The 20,196-nt window shown below is 41.7% G+C and overlaps 1 protein-coding gene across 1 annotated transcript in view; it reads left to right on the top strand.

Moving 5' to 3' along the window:
• Positions 1–20,196, top strand: part of tubgcp3 (tubulin, gamma complex associated protein 3) — a 122,294-nt gene that overhangs the window by 78,929 nt on the left and 23,169 nt on the right. Inside the window, 6 exon segments of the mRNA XM_052026605.1 lie at positions 2,198–2,306; positions 3,736–3,925; positions 9,913–10,048; positions 12,452–12,520; positions 13,046–13,181; positions 17,294–17,382. Coding sequence (XP_051882565.1) covers positions 2,198–2,306; positions 3,736–3,925; positions 9,913–10,048; positions 12,452–12,520; positions 13,046–13,181; positions 17,294–17,382 — 729 coding nt within the window.

Genomic DNA, 20,196 nt, shown 5'->3' with positions numbered 1-20,196 from the left:
GTTCCTGAACCTTGCCTGTTTTATCTTTCGTCCTCACAAGGACATGCTGGTGCTCAACCAGCCAGCCTTTAAAGGACTCCCACATTTCACAAATGACTGTTACCTTAACCAGTTAACCTGAAGAAGGATAAATCACCTGGACCAATGGGCTACACACCAGAGTTCTGAAAGAGGTAGTTGAAGAGATTGTCAAGGCATTAGTAGTGATCTTTTAAGAATCACTGGAGACAGGGAGGGTCTCAGAGGACTGCAAGATCATATATGTGACATCACTGTTTAAAGAAGGGAGGGAGGCAAAAGACAGGAAATTGTAGGTTAGCCTGACCTCAGTGGCTAGTAAGATTTTAGAGTCCATTGTTAAGGATGAAATTTAGGAGTACTTGGAAGTATGTGATAAAATAGGGCAAAGTCGTCACAGTTTCATTTAGGGGCGATCTTGCCTGACAAATCTGTTAGAATTCAAGCAGGTTAGACAAAGGAGAGTCGGTGGACGTATTTATTTGGATTTTCAGAAGGCCTTTGATGAGGTGCCGCACACAAGGCTGCTAAACGAGCCTGTGGTATTAGAGGCAAGCTACTAGTATGGATCGAAGATTGGCTGATTGGCAGAAGGCAGAGAGTGGAGATAAAGGGCTCCTTTTCAGGATGGCTGCCAGTGACTAGTGGAGTTCCACAGGGGTCAGTGTTGGGACCGCACTTTTTCACCTTGTACGTTAATGATCTGGATGAAGGAATTCATGGCATTGTGGCCAAGTTTGCAGATGATACCAAGAAAGATGGAGGAACAGGTAGTGACACGGAGTCTACAGAAGGCCTTGGACAGGTTGGGAGAGTGGGCAAAGAAGTGGCAGATGGAATACAACATAGGGAAGTGTGGGGTTATGCACTTTGGTAGAAGAATAAAGGCATAGATTCTTTTCTAAATGGGGAGAGAATTCAGAAATTTGAGGTGCACAGGGACTTGAGTCCTAGTTCAGGATTCCCTTAATGTTAACTTGCAGGTTGAGTTGGTAGTAAAGAAGGGAAACAACGTTAGCATTCATTTCGTAAGGACTAGCATATAAAAGCAAGGATGTAATGCTGAGGCTTTTTAAGGCATTGGTCAGACTGCATTTGGAATATTGTGAGTAATTTTGGGCCCTGTACCTAAGGAATGATATGCTGGCCCTGTAGAGGGTCCAGAGGAGCTTCACAAGAATGATCCCAGGAATGAAAGGCTTAACAACTGAGGAGTGTTTGATGTCTCTGGGCCTGTACTCGATGGAGTTCAGAAGGATAAGGGGGATCTCATTGAAACCTATTGGATACTGATAGGGCTGGATGGATTAGACATCGAGAGGATGTTTCTATTAGTAGGAGAGTTTAGGATCTGAGGGCACAGCCTCAGTGTAAAGGGACATCCCTTTAAAACTGAGATGAGGAAGAATTTCTTCAGCCAGAGAACGGTGAATCTGTGGATTCGTTGCCATAGAGGGCTAAGGAGGCCAGTCATTGGGTATCTTTAAGGCAAAGATTGATAGGTTCTTGGTCAGTGAGGAGGTTAAGGGTTACAGAAAATGAGGTTGAAATAAAATCAGCCATGATTGAATGCTGGAGCAGACTTGATGGGCCAAATGGCCTAATTCTGCTCCAATATCTTATGGTCTTCACCAAATCAATGTTAAAGTTTCAGTTTAGCTTGGAATACTTTGAGCTTTGGGTCTGTAATTACTTTGCTGTAGTGCACCCAGACTGATGGTACTAAGAGTGTTGTATTGTCAGAGGTGTTGTCTCCTGCATGAAGTATTACATTTGAAACCAGCAGATGTAACCAAGTGGTTTGTGAACTGTTGGGTGGACATTTCATTGATGGTCCTGTGGGCAGACATTTGATTAAAAAAAACTGTGTAACTTTATTTCAGATACTGTGCACAAGAAAGTGATATTAATGTTGTTAAATAATGCATTATTTCTTACAAGCTAACTAAAGAAGACCCAGGTGCTTGGTATTTGCAGTGCAGATTATCTGGTTGGTAAAAGTATTTTTATTTTAGTTGAAGGCTATTGTTTGGTGCTTTGTGCTGGTATTCCAGTTATGGGAAACTAATGCACTAACTAGTACTGTTTTTCTGTCATTAATTCTGCAGTGCTCTTAAAAGCAATTGGTGACTTTATACTTCTTATTTATTTAAAAATTGACTTTTTTTTCCTGTCTCAGGTGCTTTTGATTGGGAAATCCATAAATTTTTTGCATCAAGTATGTCACGATCAAACTCCAACAGCAAAGATGATGGCTGTGACAAAATCAGCTGTTTCACCAAAAGATGGTACTGTGCATTTGTCACTTGTCCCTTATATCTGGAGTTGTTTAGTATTTTGCCATTTCTTAGGCTGTATTACCTTGTTTTACCTTGTACTACCTCAATGCACTGTTGTAAAGAAATGATGTGTATGGACGGTATGCAATACCTCGGTAGATGTAAATTGGTTTATTATTGTCACATGTACTGAGGTACAGCGAAAAGCTTGTCTTACATAACATTCAAACTGATCTATTCATTCCAACTGTGCATTGAGGTAGTACAAGGTTAAACAATAACAGAATGTACAATAAAGTGTTATAGTTACAGAGAAAGCACAGTGCACGTAGACAATAAGGTGCAAGTCATAACGAGGTAGATTTTGAGGTCAAGAGTCCATCTTAACATAGGGAACTATTCAATAGTCTTATATCAGCGGGATAGAAGCTGTCCTTGAGCCTGGTGGTACGTGCTTTCAGGCTTTTGTATCTTCTGCCCACTGTTGTCAGCGATGCTGCCCAACTTCATTTTGTAGCCTGTAGCATGTAAGCCCTGCCACAACTGGTCTCTAGTCTGGAACTGGATTTTGGACTGGTATTGTCCCTTGGGCTCCCTGATAGCTTTACGGAGGTCGTATCTCGATTTCTCATAAAGGTCAGGGTGACCTGATTTGAACGCCACAGTCCTAGACTTCAATAGGGTGGATCTCTTGGTTCATCCATGGTTTCCGGTTTGGGAACACCCAGATTGTCCTCTTTGGTACACAGTCCTCAACACACTTGCTGATAAAGTCTTGTGATGGTGGTGACATACTCATCTAGGCTGGCTGCTGAGTCTTTGAACGTGGACCAGTCTACCGACTCAAAGCAGTCGCATAGAAGCTCATCTATTTCCTCAGACCAGCAATATATGACTTTCTGTACTGGATCCTCACATTTCAGCATCTGTTTGTATTCAGACAATAAACCAATTTACCTATTTATTACAGTGAATTTGAAAGTGAAAGCATAATTTTTAAAAATCTTTTCTCATTTGTTATCCCTCAAAATACAATCAGATAGATCAGGGATAGAATGAGAGAATGTAATTGGCAGGTAGTTTATGTGGAGAAAAATACTTGTGCAGAGTCAATGTTTTGTGATGGAAGATTTTCTGATTTGATAACCTTTTCTCTGAGTAGAACATTCTAACACATTTATGCAAGCTATTATAAATAATCTGGTCACTGAGTAAGTAATAAATGAGATAAAGATTACATCAGTTCTAAACTAAGTCAGATGATTAGTATAGAAACCTGGAATATCCATTTCCTGTGAATTAATTTATAAATTAATTATAATTTATATTCAACTCAGTTGTTACAAATATCTGTACCATTAATGAAGTGTTATATTGCGGTAAATTGAAACAAGTATCAGAAACACAATTTTATTTATCTTTTTAAATGCCATTCTAGCTGCTGAACTGTTCACTGATTTGGAAGGTGCTTTTCAAGAAAAAATTGATGCAGCATATCATGAGACCAGCAAATACTTGCTTGATGTTCTCAACCAGAATTATCATTTGCTGGAGCACATTAAAGCAGCACGTCGTTACTTACTCCTGGGTCAGGGGGACTTTGTACGTCACCTCATGGACTTGCTGAAGTGAGTACTACAAGATAGTCTTGAGAATACTGTGATCGAAATTGCAACAGGACATTGGGTGCCAACATATCAAGGTTGTCCATTGATTTATTAAGTGTAGTCATTCTATTAGCACTTAACTGATACATTATAGCAGGTGACAGGCAAACTACTGATAGATCCACGGTGTAGGTGGATTTGGAGGCAAAGGAACTGCTGCTGGATCCACAGAGAAAGAAGGGAGCTTCTGCTGAGTGTACAGGAAGCAGAGAAAGCTGTTGTTTGTCCCTTAGAGTGAGCCTCAGTGATTTCTGCTGGATTTATGGGGTATTCGAAGGGGGAGGTAATGGTTGCTGTGCTTAGGATGGTGGGTGGAGTACGACGTTGGTTGGTTGGGTGGGAGGTGCTTGGCAGCATGCACTGCTTCAACACCCCAAAACTGGGGGTGGGAACCACTACTGAACGTTGCATAGTATTCGTGTTCCACCCAGATGCTGAGACATCCCATGTTAGACCCATGAATCAGCCCCTTTCCAACAAATCAGTGTTCAACAAGGTGTCACACAAAAGGTAATTGCACAAGATAGGAGCTTATGGTTAATGGCGATGATATATAAGCATGAATAAAGGATTGTCTGACAGAATTATGAAGTCACACAGCAGAGAAGCAGGCCATTTGGCCCAGCATGCCCATTGATATGACTGATTAAGTGATAAAATAAGGCTGGTCTAGAACCTTCCTTGATATGTCTTTCAATGATGTAAAATAAGTTAGCTGAAGGTGTTTGATGTGGGCCAATTAACATAGCCCCATTGTCTTGCATTTAGCTGATGCATATCAGAAATCTCATGTCAGTATTTAAACCATATCTCATGATCGGCCTCCTGCTGTGGACCAGTATCCTGTGCAGTGTAGACAATACTGTGTTTACAAAGCTGTCCTTTTAATTTCCAAATTGATTGCTTACTGCTTGTAGGTTACATTTGAACAGTTTTTAAAGACTGGTTCTCATTTGTATTAATAATGCCTGTTATCCACATAATTCATGGAATCATAGAACAGTACAGCACAATACAGGCCCTTCAGCCCACAATGTTGTGCCGACCTTTAAACCTCGCCTAAGACTATCTAACCCCTTCCTCCCACATATCCCTCTATTTTAAATTCCTCCATATGCTCATCTAGCAATCTCTTTGAATTTGACCAATGTAACTGCCTCCACAACCGCCCCAGGCAGCGCATTCCATGCCCCAACCACTCTCTGGGTAAAAAAAACCTCCCTCTGATATCTCCCTTGAACTTCCCACCCATTACTTTAAAGCCATGCCCTCTTGTTATTGAGCATTGGTGCCCTGGGAAAGAGGCGCTGGCTGTCTATCTATTTCTGTCAATATTTTGTACACCTCTATCATGTCTCCTCTCATCCTCCCCCTCTCCAAAGGGTAAAGCCCTAGCTCCCTTAGTCTCTCCTCATAATGCATATTCTCTAAACCAGGCAGCATCCTGGTAAGTCTCCTCTGCACCCTTTTCAACACTTCCAAATCCTTCCTATAATGAGGCGACCAGAACTGGACACAGTACTCTAAGTGTGGTCTAACCAGAGTTTTGTCAAGCTGCATCATTACCTCGTGGCTCTTAAACTCGATCCCACGATTTATGAATGCTAACATCCCATAAGCTTTCTTAACTACCCTATCCACCTGTGAGGCAACTTTCAGTGATCTGTGGATATGAACCCCCAGATCCCTCTGCTCCTCCACACTACCCAGAATCCTACCATTAACTTTGTACTCTGCCTTGGAGTTTGTCCTTCCAAAGTGTACCCCCTCACACTTCTCTGGATTGAACTCTAACTGCCACTTCTCAGCCCAGCTCTGCATCCTGTCAATGTCCCTCTGCAATCTTTGACAGTCCTCCACACTTTCCACAACACCACCAACCTTTGTGTCATCTGCAAACTTGCCAACCCACCCTTCTACCCCCTCATTCCAAGTCATTAATAAAAATTACGAAAAGTAGAGGTCCCAGAACCGATCCTTGTAGGACACCGCTAGTCACAGCCCCCCAATCTGAATGCACTCCCTCCACCACAACCCTCTGCTTTCTACAGGCAAGCCAATTCTGAATCCACACGGCCAAGCCTCCCTGGATCCCATGCCATCGGACCTTCTGAAGAAGCCTACCATGTGGAACCTTGTCAAATGCCTTACTAAAATCCATATTGACCACGTCCACTGCACTACCCTCATCATCAATCTTCCTGGTCACCTCCTCAAAGAACCCTATCAGGCTTGTGAGACGTGATCTGCCCTTCACAAAGCCATGCTGCCTATCCCTGATCAGACCGTGATTCTCTAAGTGCCCATAAATCCTATCTCTTAGAATCCTTTCTAACAGCTTGCCCACCACAGACGTAAGGCTCACTGGGATTTGCCACCCTCCAATCCTCCGGTACCATTCCCGTGGACAACGAGGACTCAAAGATCCTAGCCAACGGTTCAACAATCTCCTCCCTCGCCTCGCGAAGCAGCCTGGGGAATATTCCGTAAGGCCCCAGGGACTTATCTGTCCTAATATTTTCTAACAGCTCCAACACATCCTCCCTCTTGATATCTACATGCTTCAGAACATTAACATTACCAACACTGTCCTCAGTATCATCAAGGCCCCTCTCCTTGGTGAATACTGAAGAGAAGTATTCACTGAGGACCTCACCCACTTCCACAGCTTCCAGGCACATCTTCCCTCCTTTGTCTCTAATCAGTCCTACCTTTACTCTTGTCATCCTTCTGCTCTTCACGCAAGTGAAAAAAGCTTTGGGATTTTCCTTAACCCTACTCACCAAGGCCTTTTCATGTCCCCTTCTTGCTCTCCTCAGCCCCTTCTTCAGTTCCTTCCTTGCTACCCTATATTCCTCAAGAGGCCTATCTGATCCTTGCTTCCTAAACCTTATGTATGCTGCCTTCTTCTTCCTAACTATTTGTTCCACCTCTCTTGTCACCCATGGTTCCTTCACCCTGCCATTTCTTCTCTACCTCACCAGGACAAATTTATCCCTAACGTCCTGCAAGAGATCCCTGAACAACAACCACATCTCTATAGTACATTTCCCTTCAAAAATGTCATCCCAGTTTACACTTGCAAGTTCTAGCCTTATAGCCTTATAATTTGCCCTTCCCCAATTAAATACCTTCCTGTCCTCTTTGAATTCCTGAAGGATGTCCTATGCCTAATAATCCCTAATACCCAGCTGACTATCAAGTACCTATATATACGAATCCCATTTACCAGTACTTGGTTTGTAGCCTTTTAGCATGAAGCAACAAGCAGGGTTGAGGAGGAAGGAATAATGATAAACGTAATAGGCCATTTCCAGAATACTGTGCACAGTGTTGGTCCTTTTATTTCAGGAGTTATATTATTGGGGGTAGTTCAAGAGAATGATTCTGGATACAGTTGAATTATCTAATGAGGAAAGGTTGAATAGGTTGGCTCTGCACTCATTTAAGAAGAATGAAAGGTGATGTTATTGAAACATATGAGACTTAACAGGATGGCTGTTGGGAGGATGTTTCCCCTCATGTATGAGCCTAGGACCAGATCCCTTATTCCAGGAGACACAGGAGACTGCAGATGCTGGAATCTGGAGCAAAAAAACAAACTGCTCGAAGAACTCAGTGGGTCAACTGGCATCTGTAGAAAGAAATGAACAGTCGACATTTCAGGTCGAGACCATTCATATGGACTGAAAGCTAGAGGGCCGGTGGTGGAATCAAGTTCATCATTTTAATTCCCCTCCCCATTTCCACATCGACCTGTCTGTCCTCTGCCTCCACCACTGCCAGGGACAGCAAATCACAGGTCAAGTTTTTTTTACACAGAGAGTGGTGGGTGCCTGGAATGCGCTGCCTGGGGTGGTGGTGGAAGCAAATATGATAGAGGCATTTAAGAGTCTCTTAGATTGGCATGTGAATTTGCAGAGAATGGAAGGCTATGGACATTGTGCAGTCAGGAGGGATTAGTTTAGTTATGCATTTAATTAGTTCGGCACAACATTGTGGGTCGAAGAACCTGTTCCTGTGCTGTACTGTTCTATGTTCTATGGACAAGCATGATGCTCCTAGATGGCTTCTCAGGTTTTTGCCAGGGTTGGTTGGCACAAGAACTGCAACTTCATTTATTTGAATGGGATTTCCTCTATGAGGAAAGCTGAGTGGTTTGCTTATGTTACTTCAATATTTTTAATTATTTGCTATCATTTTATGATCTCTTTAAATTCTTTTAATTATTTAAATTCGAGCAGCTGTTAAAGGTTTCTATTGGAGACATTTAAAAATTGTCCTAAGAGGCCTCTGGCAGTTGTGAGTTTCTGAAGGTCATCAGAGCTTTCTGAGCCGCAATGAGCCGATGCCCGAGGCTTTCTTGAGGCGTGGACTGAAAGTAAAGGCAGCTGAATGAGGAGAAGATTGGTTTCAATGACACGTGAGCTAAAGCGGTAGGGAGATATATAAAGAACACAAGGTAGGAGTAGGCCTCTCGGCACTTCAAGCTTGTCCCGCTATTCAGGCTGACTGTGGCTGATCTATACTGGACTTAACCCCTGTGCCAGTTCTCCATAACCATTAATTCCTCAATATTTATCTGTCTCCATCTTAAATATACCTAATGATCTGGTTTCCACTAACCTCAGCAGAAGAGAATGCCAGAGATTCACTACCCTCTGAGAGAAGAAATTTCTAAGTACTTCAGTTTGAAATGACCGGCATCTTATTTTGCAACTCCCATTCGTGAAAGCATCCCAACATCTACTCTGTCATCAAACCCCTTTAGGATCTTGTATGTTTTGAATAAGGTCTCCCCTCATTCTTCTAAACGAAATACAGACCCAAACTGTCTTGCTTCTCTTGACAGGGCAACCACCTCATCCCAGGAATTAGCCTAGTGAGTCTCCTTTGGACTGTCTCAATGCTACTATATCCTTTTATTTAGGTAATTGGAGCAAAACTATGTGCAATATTCCGGGTGTGGTCTCACCAACACCCTATACTACTATAACAAAACCTCTCTATTCTTAAACTCCAATCCCTTTGCAATAAAGGCCAAGATGCCATTTGCTGCCTTAACTACTTATTGGATCTGCCTGCTAACTTTTTGTGATCCTGCACTAGAACACCAAGATCCTTCTGAATTTCACTCATTCGCAGTCTTTCTTATTTAGATGATAATCTGTCTTTTGATTCCTCTTACCGAAGTTCATGACCTCACACTTCCCCACATTAAACTCCATTTGCTAGGTTTTCATCCAATCACTCAACCGACTGTATCTATATCCCTTTCCAGAATCAGAATATCCTCATAACACCATGTCCTTCCACCTATTTTCTTATCACTGGCGAACTTGGAAACCTTACATTTCATTCCTTCTTCCAGATCATTAATGTAAATAATAAATAATGGAGGGCCATGAACCAGTCCTTGGGGTACTGAACTGAAGAGGACCAATTTATAAAGTGGGTAGTCTGTGTGACAGAAGTGGTCTGGAGTTCAAAACTCAGCTTAAGCTACAACACGTGTCAAAATTGCAAACAAACTGATTTAGCATGAGACCAGGAAAGCGGAAAGAATATTGAGCAATGGAGCAGAATCTGTTACGGGTACTTGCTTCAGGTTCAGTCCTCCTAATATATAGCTGGCCTTATCCCAAATTTCATTATCTGATCTGAGTCATGTGTACAGCAATCTGATTTGAGTTGTGAGTAAGGCAATATTTGTTATAATTTGAGTTGAACATATATAGTGCGAGTTGTCACGAGTCATATATATGGCCACACGTGATCCTTCTACACGTGATCTAATCTCATTCACACATATGTAATATATATGTAGTTACTGAGTACACACTTTCCCTAACTTAATGAATCACAAGGCAGAGTGCATGTTTCATGAATTAAAATGTTAGTGTCATGGTCTTGACACTCATAGATAATTTATAACTGTTATGTGATAGGCCCGAGTTGGCGAGATCAGCCTCAACATTGTATCAACATAATCTGACTGGAATCCTTGAAACAGCTGTTCGAGCCACAAATGCACAGTTCGATAATCCTGAGATCCTCAAACGCCTGGATGTTAGACTTTTGGAGGTAATTAATAATACAGATTTATAGAGAGGTTTGGTGCACAGTCCAGGTGATAACTTCTCATCCTTGCTTGTTTTAATCACTATCCCAATTCATCATCGTCATCTCACACTGCTATCCTTCTTTAATATTCATTCTATATGTATACCCCAACCTAGATCTAAGGCCACCTTATGACTAATCGAGTGGTCTGAACCATTGATAGGGTCATTTCTGATCACTTCCTCGTATTATGCTCCAGCTACATTCCCCTTTCATCCTCCCAACCTCTGTATCCACCCATGGAGAAAGATCTCTCTCAGTTCACTTACATCATCACTTTTGAGATTACAACTATTTAATCTTTGATCCTCTGTTTGCTACAATTTTTCTGCAGTTGCTTATCTACTCAGTCCAAACCCTCACCTCCATCATTGATGTCCTAGTTCCCACTAAACTACTATCTTCTCTCCAGATTCATCCCATGGAAAAGACTTCACAAACAATTAAGCTACATCTTATTTTCTCCAGAGTAAACTGTCTTAAACCCCACTCCTTGATACTTTCACCATTGCTGCCAACAGTGAGGAGCTCGTGAAAATCTTTGTCGCTAAGATGGAAACCATCTGATCAGCTTCCTCTGCCATCCCCAAATTACCAAATTCTCACTCCATTCTGGCCCTGAAGTCTGATCTTTTTTTTAAATTTTGTACTCTGCCTCCTTTCATTTACTCTGTGAGACACAATTCCTGTTTGCACTAAACTACCTACCGCCTAAGTTCCCTTATGATAACTTGTATTGTTAATCGTTCTTTTGCCTTGTATATTGATTTGATTTCCTTCAAATCTGTGCCTCTGCCTTGGCAGATGGGAACAGCTTTTCTCTCATTACCTTATTGAAATAGATCATGATCTTGCACATGTCTATCAAATTCCCTATCAGTATTCTTTCTCTAAGGACACTAAGCTCCTCATTCTAACTTTAAGATAGAATTCCTTCAGATCTAGAAAGATTGTAGTAAATCTTCTTTGCATCCTCCCACATTCTTCCTAACGTCTGGTGACCAGAACTGGGTGCAGTCTTTAGGTTGAGTCATGCAGCACGGAAACAGGCCCTTCAGCCCAACTCATCCATGCCGACTGTGTTGCTTAGCGAGCTCGTCCCATCTGCCTGTGTTTGGCCCATAGCCCTCTAAACCTCTCCTATCCATGTAATTATCTAGATGGCTTTTAAATGTTGTTAATGTCCCCGCCTCAACCACTATTCCTGGCAGCTCATTCCAAATATGCACCACCCTTTGCGTGAAGAAGCTGCCCCTGATGTCCTTTTTAAATCTCTTGCCTCTGATCTTAAACCTATGCCCTCTTGTTCTTGTGGTCTGACAACGTTTCTTCTCTGCCTCATCCATCTATTTAATAATCCCAAAATCATGTATACATTACGGGCACTCTCTGACACACTCTTCTACTTTCAGAGTTTATGAAGTTATTTATTTAATGTTCCTCATCAGCTACATCATTTGAATATACAGTATCAGTTTCCAAGTGTACACAGAGCATCAAACTCGATCTCACCTCCCTCTTTTTACCTATCCACTGTCTCTCAATCATCAACTGCTTATCCATTTTTCAGTAATGGATAAGCAGAAATTTCTTCGTGCAATATTTCTTCCAGCATAATATAACTTTTAGCACTTTTTTTTCAGATTGCACTACAATCTTTGCACCATTCTTTTGTTTTGCGCTTATCACTGTATTTATTGTATTTATAATTACCATGCATACTGTTTACTCTGAGCTTCATGAGAGCAGGGAATTCCATTGCACCCTGGTGTATATGACAGTAAATTAATATGAATCTATTGTCCCCCATCACAAATTTAATTGTCCGGCTGTTGACTCCATCTATCTCCTTGGCAAGTGTCTGAGCTGAACTAGTTTGTTTGAACATTGTTGTCATACTTCAGAATGAGCTTCTGACTGCATATCTGGTTCATCAGGAAAACTTTTTATAATCTGTGGAGAAATTCCTGTTTATTTCTGCCTCAAGTCATCCCTCCCTTTCTTGTGTCTAGACTTTACTATTCCAATGCACTCTCTTGTTCTACTTTCCATAATATTGAGGCCATTGAAAGCTCTGCATACCTCTCATTAAATGTTATTCACCAATCTTTCCTGTATTTATGACCTATGTTAGATCCCAGCACCTTGGTATAGAAATGCCCTTGTCATTATTTGCATTATAGTTTCATCTATTCGGTGAACTGGAAACATCTTTAGTGATACTACTGATAAGCAATAACAGAAACTACAGCAGTGAAGTTCCTAATTAGCTGAAAGTACAAGAGCTCCTTTTGGATTGAATACCTACTCCTGAGGGCAAAGCCACTTTCTCCAAACTTAGTTTCTTATTTCCATTCTTTCTAGATATCGGCTGGAGATACAGGCTGGGATGTGTTCAGTTTGGATTATCATGTTGATGGTCCAATTGCAACAGTAAGTACAGTTCTAAGATAGTAATGGAAATCCTTGAAATGTATCTAAACAGGACACATGATTTTAAAGTTTCTTTTGTAGTATTTTTTGAGAAGGCTCTTGACTTGGCATTTCGCCTGAAGTTGAATTTAGTTAATAATTTATACTATTTAAAATGTTCATGGTTGTAAAACATTAATAGCTAAGCATTGACTTTTTACAATGATTTTAAAGTAGCCATTTTAAATCCACAGCTGAAAGCTATTGTGACTTTTTGGCAATATATCAGGAAGATCACCTGCTAACCAAATGTCTCGTCAAGATATTTTGTTTTGTAAAAGACCCAAATAACAAAAGTTGTAACAGCATATCACTAACACCCTTTGAGCTGGAAAGTATTTGTAGGTTGTGACATGAAGTCCTGAATGACATTACATCCCTCACTCCATTATGACCATGAGGAAATAAAAACATGGATCGGTATATCTGGAGCTGCCAGGGTTTAGCACCTGATTAATGTTTTAATTGATGGCTGCTGTGTTCCAGGTGTTTACTCGAGAATGTATGAATCATTATTTAAGGGTATTCAACTTCCTCTGGCGAGCCAAACGAATGGAGTATGTTCTCACTGATATCTGGAAAGGACAGATGTGCAATGCCAAATTGCTTAAAAACATACCAGGTAGGTGATTAACTCTTGCCATCCTTCTCCATTTGCCTCTTTGCTTCCTTGGATCTAGCTCCACACCTGCCGATACTATCAAACTTCTCCCCCCTTCCACCATTCTCCATACCTAGCTACCATTGAAAACCTGTTCTTAATGCACCAACTTTGCTACAGTTTCCTCTTAGAGCAGGGGGAGGGGAACCAGAGTGTTGGAGCAGATAGTGAGGTGGAGGAGGAAAATGGTCATGCGAGGACTGCAGGTGTAGAGAGAAATCAAAGGTTTGTACGTGATAGAAATGTTCTCAGGTGCATCTATTTCAATGCAAGGAATATTGTAGGTAAGGCAGATGAGTTTAGGGCATGGATTGGCATGTGGGATTACGACATTATTGCTATTAGTGAGACTTGGTTGCAGGAGGGGCAGGACTGGCAGCTTAATGTTCCGGGGTTCCGTTGTTTCAGACGTGATAGAGGGGGAGGGATGAAAGGGGGAAGAGTGGCATTACTAGTCAGGAAAATATCACAGCTGTGCGTAGACAGGACAGCCCGGAGGGCTCCTCTACAGAGGCCATATGGGTGGAGCTGAGGAACAGGAAAGGTGTGGCCACACTAGTAGGGTTGTATTACAGATCGCCCAATAGTCAGAGAGAGTTGGAGGAACAAATCTGTAGTGACATAGCAGACCGATGTCAGAAACAGAAAGTTGTAATAGTAGGGGATTTTAACTTTCCACATATTGACTGGGACTCCCACACTGTGAAAGGGTTGGATGGTTCGGAATTTGTCAAATGTGTTCAGGAAGGTTTTCTAAATCAATATATAGAGGTACCAATGAGAGAGAATGCAATATTTGATCTCCTATTAGGGAACCAGACAGGTCAGGTGACAGAAGTATGTGTGGGTGAGCATTTTGGGTCCAGTGACCATAATGTCATTAGTTTCAAGTTAATTATGGATAAGGATAGGTCTGGTCCTCGAGTTGAGGTTCTAAATTGGAGAAAAGGCAATTTTGTGAAAATGAGAAAGGAGCTAGGAAGAGTGGATTGGGATAAGTTGTTTTCTGGCAAGGACGTGTTCAGTAAGTGGAAGGCCTTCAAAGGTGAAATTTTGAGAGTGCAGAGTTTACATGTTCCTGCCAGGATTAAAGGCAAAGTTAACAAGCATAGGGAACCTTGGTTTTCAAGGGATATTGGCGCTCTGGTTAAGAAAAAGAGAGAGGTGTATAGCAGGTATAGGCAACTAGGAACAAATGAGGTACTTGAAGAGTATAGAAAATGCAAGGAAATACTAAAGAAGAAAATCAGGAAGGCAAAAAGACATGAGGTTGCTTTGGCAGATAATGTGAAGGTAAACCCAAAGGGTTTCTGCAAGTATATGAAGAGTAAAAGGATAGTAAGGGACAAAATTGGTCCCCTAGAAGATCAGAGAGGTTGTCTATGTGTGGAGCCTCAGGAAATGGGGGAGATCTTAAACAGTTTTCTTGCATCAGTATTTACTGAGGAAACTGGCATAGTGTATATGGAAGGAAGGGAAACAAGCAGTAGTGTCATGGAACATGTAGAGATTAAAGAGGAGTAGGTACTTGCTGCTTTACAGCGAATAAAGGGAGATAAATCCCCAGGGCCTGACAAGATACTTCCTCGGACCTTGAGAGAGACTAGTGTAGAAATTGCAGGGGCCCTGGCAGATATATTTTAAATGTCCTTAGCCACGGGTGCGGTGCCAGAGGACTGGAGGGTAGGTCATGTTGTTCCATTGTTTAAAAAAGGCTCTAAAAGTAAACCAGGTAATTACAGGCTGGTGAGCCTGACATCAGTGGTGGGTAAATTATTGGAGGGTGTTCTGAGAGATTGGATATACAAGTATTTGGACATCCAAGGGCTGATTAAGGATAGTCAGCATGGCTTTGTGCGTGGTAGATCGTGTTTAATGAATCTTGTACAGTTTTTTGAGGAGGTTACCAAGAAAGTAGATGAAGGAAAGGCTGTGGATGTTGCATACATGGACTTTAGTAAGGCCTTTGATAAGGTCCCACATGGGAGGTTAGTTCAGAAGGCTCAGTCACTAGGTATCCATGGAAAGGTTGTAAACTGGATTCGAAATTGGCTATGTGGGGGAAGACAGAGAGTGGTAGTAGATGATTGTTTTTCAGACTGGAGGCCTGTGACTAGTGGTGTGCCTCAGGAATCAGTGCTGGGGCCATTGTTGTTTGTTGTCTATATCAATGATCTAGATGATAATGTGATAAATTGGATCAGCAAGTTTGCTGATGACACTAAGATTGGAGGCGTAGTGGACAGCGAGGAAGACTTTCAAAGCTTGCAGAGGGATCTGAACCAACTGGAAAAATGGGCCAGAAAGTGGCAGATGGAATTTAATGCAGACAAGTGTGAGGTGTTGCATTTTGGAAGGACAAATCAAGGTAGAACATACACAGAAAATGGTAGGGCACTGAGGCGTGCAGAGGAACAAAGGGATCTGGGAGTTCAGATACATAATTCCCTGAAAGTGGCATCACAGGGTTGTAAAAAAGGCTTTTGGCAACCTGGCATTCATAAATCAAAGTATTGAGTGTAGGAGTTGGGATGTTGTGGTGAGGTTGTATAAGTCATTGGTGAGACCAAATGTTTAGTATTGTGTGAGTTCTGGTCACCTAACTATAGGAAGGATAGCAGTAAGATTGAAAGAGTGCAGAGGAGATTTACTAGAATGTTGGTGGGTCTTCAGGAGTTGAGTTACAGGGAAAGATTGAGCAGGTTAGGACTTTATTCCTTGGAACGTAGAAGAATGAGGGGAGATTTGATAGAGGTGTACAAAATGATGAGGGGCATAGCCAGAGTTAATGCGAGTAGGCTCTTTCCACCTAGATTAGGAGAGTACGAGAGGACATGGCTTTAGGGTGAAAGGGGAAAGGTTTGGGGGAACTTCTTCACTCAGAGAGTGGTGGGTGTGGAACGGGCTGCCATCTGATGTAGTAAATGCGGGCTCACTCTTAAGTTTTAAGAATAAATTGGATAGATACATGGACGGGAGAGGTCTGGAGGGTTATGGACTGGGTGCAGGTAAATGGGACTAGTGGAATTACGTTTTGGCACAGACTAGAAGGGCCAAATGACCTGTTTTCTGTGCTGTAGTGTTCTATGGTTCTAGGTCATTACAGCTCTTATTTCAGCTTAGATTGTGCAAGATGATGATTCATCTGTGATGGCATCATTTTATGAGATATTCTCTTCACCCAGTACTTTTACAGGTTCGTTTTGAGGAACGAAGTCACCAGCCGGTGACCAGGGATTAGAGTCCAGATTCTTTTCTTTATTTTATTTTCCTGCTTTGAACTTGCTACGATATCCAGCTGTAGTTGTGAATTGCAATGCATCAAACTTGTCATCTCCTGGTGTTTGGTTCATATTTTCCAAATACCCCAATTCCAGTGACCTTCAAATAGAAAGTATATTTCCTTCAAAATACATCAGCTGAACCTCTTTCTGAGTCAGCAATCACAAAATCAATATTCATTAGTGAGGGTGGATGTCACTGAGATTTTTAAAACAGTTATGAGAGCTGACTGTAACCTGCACTGAAATTCTCAGCAATGAGTGAAGGTTGGCGTTCTTTCCCAGTTTCCTCTTGCTCACTGTCTGGATGGGTACAATTAGGTCTTCCGTGCCTCCCTCTCCTTTCTCAGCAGCAGAAGGGCTCAGATATGTTGTTTATCATGATAGGATTTTTGAGCTAATTGGAATTGGTTTATTATTGTCACATGCACTGAGGTACAGTGCAAAACTTGTCGCATTCTATTCATACAGATCAATGATAATTGATGTTCGGCTGAATGATAACCAGAGTTATTGTGCTGCAGTGTTCAGTCCATCCTATCCACTTGCTTTTGCTCACTGACGTGATTGAGAAATCTTAACTGAGTTGTAATTCATTATTTCCTGGTGGAATCTTCATAAATTCTGCCAGAGACTATCCGGTGGGAGGGGTGGACATGGTTTCCATGCTGTATGACTTTATGATTTAGGTTTAAGAACTCAAAGAAAACAGCAATCTTAAACTTGATTGTAAATCCAATTACTCTGTTCTTGCATTGCTCTGAAGTTTATTCCTTTTTGCATCTCCCTCAGAGCTATCAGGAGTGCTTCACCAGTGTCACATTCTGGCATCAGAAATGGTACACTTTGTACATCAGATGCAGTATTACATCACGTTTGAGGTATGTCCAATAAGCAGCAATCACTTGTAAATTGTTAATATGTCGTTCACTTGTAAATTGTTAATTTGTCAAATTACAGTTTAAAATATGTTATTTGTATTCTAATTATGCTTGAGCAACATTACACCTCAAATTGTTCATTTAAATTTGAGTCAAAAGTTTGTTTTAAAACACAGGCTTTTGACCAGTTATCATAATAATTATTCATTAATTAGTACACTTGGACCATAACCATACTGTTCTTGCAGACAGTAAATTACAATGTAATTGAACTGCTGGAACTTCATAATGCTGATGATTCATTGGAAACAATATGCTGTGAGAATGAATTCACTTTCCCTCAATGACCCAGGTATAATGAGGCTCACTGACACACATCCTTAGTACGACGTGTTATAGTGGAGGTCTACTTCTGCTCCCTCCTTTAACACCTCTTGTAGAGATAATCCATTCATAACCTTGCTACAAATTGTACCAGGAGTAGTGAAGGCCCATTCACCAAGCATTGAGAGTGTCAATTCACCCTTCACTCAATAACTTTAGTGACAGTCAAGTTATCCAACCCCCTCAACAGCAACAACTGTAACGAAAGACCATTCATCTCATCCCCTACCTCCAACACGCCAGACAGAATCTTTCTTATCACAACATAGACAAAGAGGCCTTTCGGCCTAGCTCCCAACAGAATGAACCCATCAATTCAATTCGGCCTCCTTATTTCCTTGTAGTTCTGCACCCTATACTCTCATGTTCTCAGAAGCTCCCATTTTTTCTACTTAACCACACTAAAGGGTAATTCAACGATACAAGTTGCCTATCAGGATATCTTTGGGATGTGGGAAGAAATTGGAGCACCCAACAGAAACCTATGCAGTTACAGGGAGAGCCCAGGTCCCTGGAACTGTGAATCATCAGCATTAACTGCTGAGCCACTGTGCTGCCCTGAAATAGCCATTTATTGTGTGCATTCACCCTTCCCCTCAGTATCACCAGCTATTGTGAGGTCTGTTCTTTCTCCAACCCATGCTTACAGGAATTTCAGTGAAGCAGCAACTGTAGTAAAGGTCAATTTTAATTCCTTCACTACCTATTGTGAGGATCCATTTTAACACCCCCACCCCCCCCAACACCTTTAAATAGCTGGGGAAATATCACTGAAGTTACAGCAGTGTAGCCATCCATTCAGATCATCAAAACACCATAATGCTTTGTATAAATATTGCCACATATGCAGTGTGGCTTGGTTACTCTTGTTTATTGCTCCTGATTGCTGCAGTGCTGAGCTACTGCTCAGTATGGCTCCTGCTCATACTGCCATGATGAAGAGAATTCAGACTGAAGATGGATCATCTCCCTGTGAGGGTCTTCATTCTTGTATATTATTATTACACAAATCAAAGTCAGCTGGCCACTTGTTTTTTTGGTAGTTTACTGGAAGTCATTGTAGCACAGTTATTCAATCATCATGGATGTACCTGGTACTAGCTCTTCAGAATCAGGTTTATTATCACTGACATATGTCATGAAATTTGATGTTTTGCAGCAGCAGTACAGTGCAAAGACATAAAAATTACTGTAAGTTACAAAAATAAATTAGTAGTGCAAAAGTGGAATAACAAGATAGTGTTCATGGACCGTTCAGAAATCTGATGGCAGAGGGGAAGAAGCTGTTCCTGAAACATTGAGTGTGGGTCTTCAGGCTCCTGTACCACCTCCCCGATGGTAGTAACATGAAAAGGGCATGTCCGGAATGGTGAGGGTCCTTAATGATGGATGCTGCCTTCTTGAGGCTCTGCCTCTTGAAGATGTCCTCAATGGCGGGGAGGGTTGTGCCCGTGACGGAGCTGGCTGAGTCTATAACTCTCTATGGCCTCTTTCGATCCTGCACATTGGAGCCTCCATATCAGGCAGTGATGCAACCAGTCAGAATGCTCTCCACTGTACGTCTGTAGAAATTTGCAAGAGTCTTTGGTGACTTACCAAACCTCCTCAAACTCCTAATGAAGTAGAGCTGTTGGTGATCCTTCTTCGTGATTGCATCGATATGTTGGGCCCAAGATAAATTCTCTGAGATGTTGATGTCCAGGAACTTGAAGCTGCTCACCGTTTCCACTGCTAACCCTTCAGTGAAAACTGATGTGGGTTCTCCCCACTTCCCCTTCCTGAAGTCCACAGTCATATCCTTGGTCTTGCTGACGGTGAGTGCAAGGTTGTTGTTCTGACACCATTCAACCAGCCGATCCATCTCACTCCTGTACGCCGCCTCATCGCCATCTGAGATCCTGCCAACAATAGTAGTGTTAACAGCGAATTTATAGATGGCGTTTGAACTGTGCCTAGCCACATAATCATGAGTGTAGAGCAGTGGGCTAAGCATGCATCCTTGAGGTACATCTGTTGAGGCAAAGCTATCTGCTGCAACCTTCTATCCTTGAGATTTTTATGTACTTTTGACATTAATCTTTTCCAATCCAATTGTAAACTATGCCTCAACAGCTCCTATTGAAACACATTATTTTCTAACAAGTATTTAATGTATTTTCTTTATGACATAAGAAGCCTTTCACCCCATCAAGTCTATGGTGACTTTTAGAGCACTCACATTAAAAACTACCCAACCCCACCCCCCGCCCATTTACTTCTCTGTAACTTGATTCTTTCTTTCTTTCTCATGCCTGCTGATTGTCCTTCCCACCTACCTATATTAGAGATAATTTAACCTGTCAATTTGCACACCTTTGAGATGTGGGAGGAAACCAGAGCACTGGGAAAATCCACACAGTTGAAGGGAGAATATGCACAGTCAGCTCTGAG

This window comes from Pristis pectinata, chromosome 11, assembly GCF_009764475.1.
Source record: "Pristis pectinata isolate sPriPec2 chromosome 11, sPriPec2.1.pri, whole genome shotgun sequence".
In the NCBI taxonomy this organism is placed as follows: Eukaryota; Metazoa; Chordata; class Chondrichthyes; order Rhinopristiformes; family Pristidae; genus Pristis; species Pristis pectinata.
The sequence above is the reverse complement of the archived record's forward strand: the minus strand, read 5'-3'. Positions and strand labels throughout refer to the sequence as shown.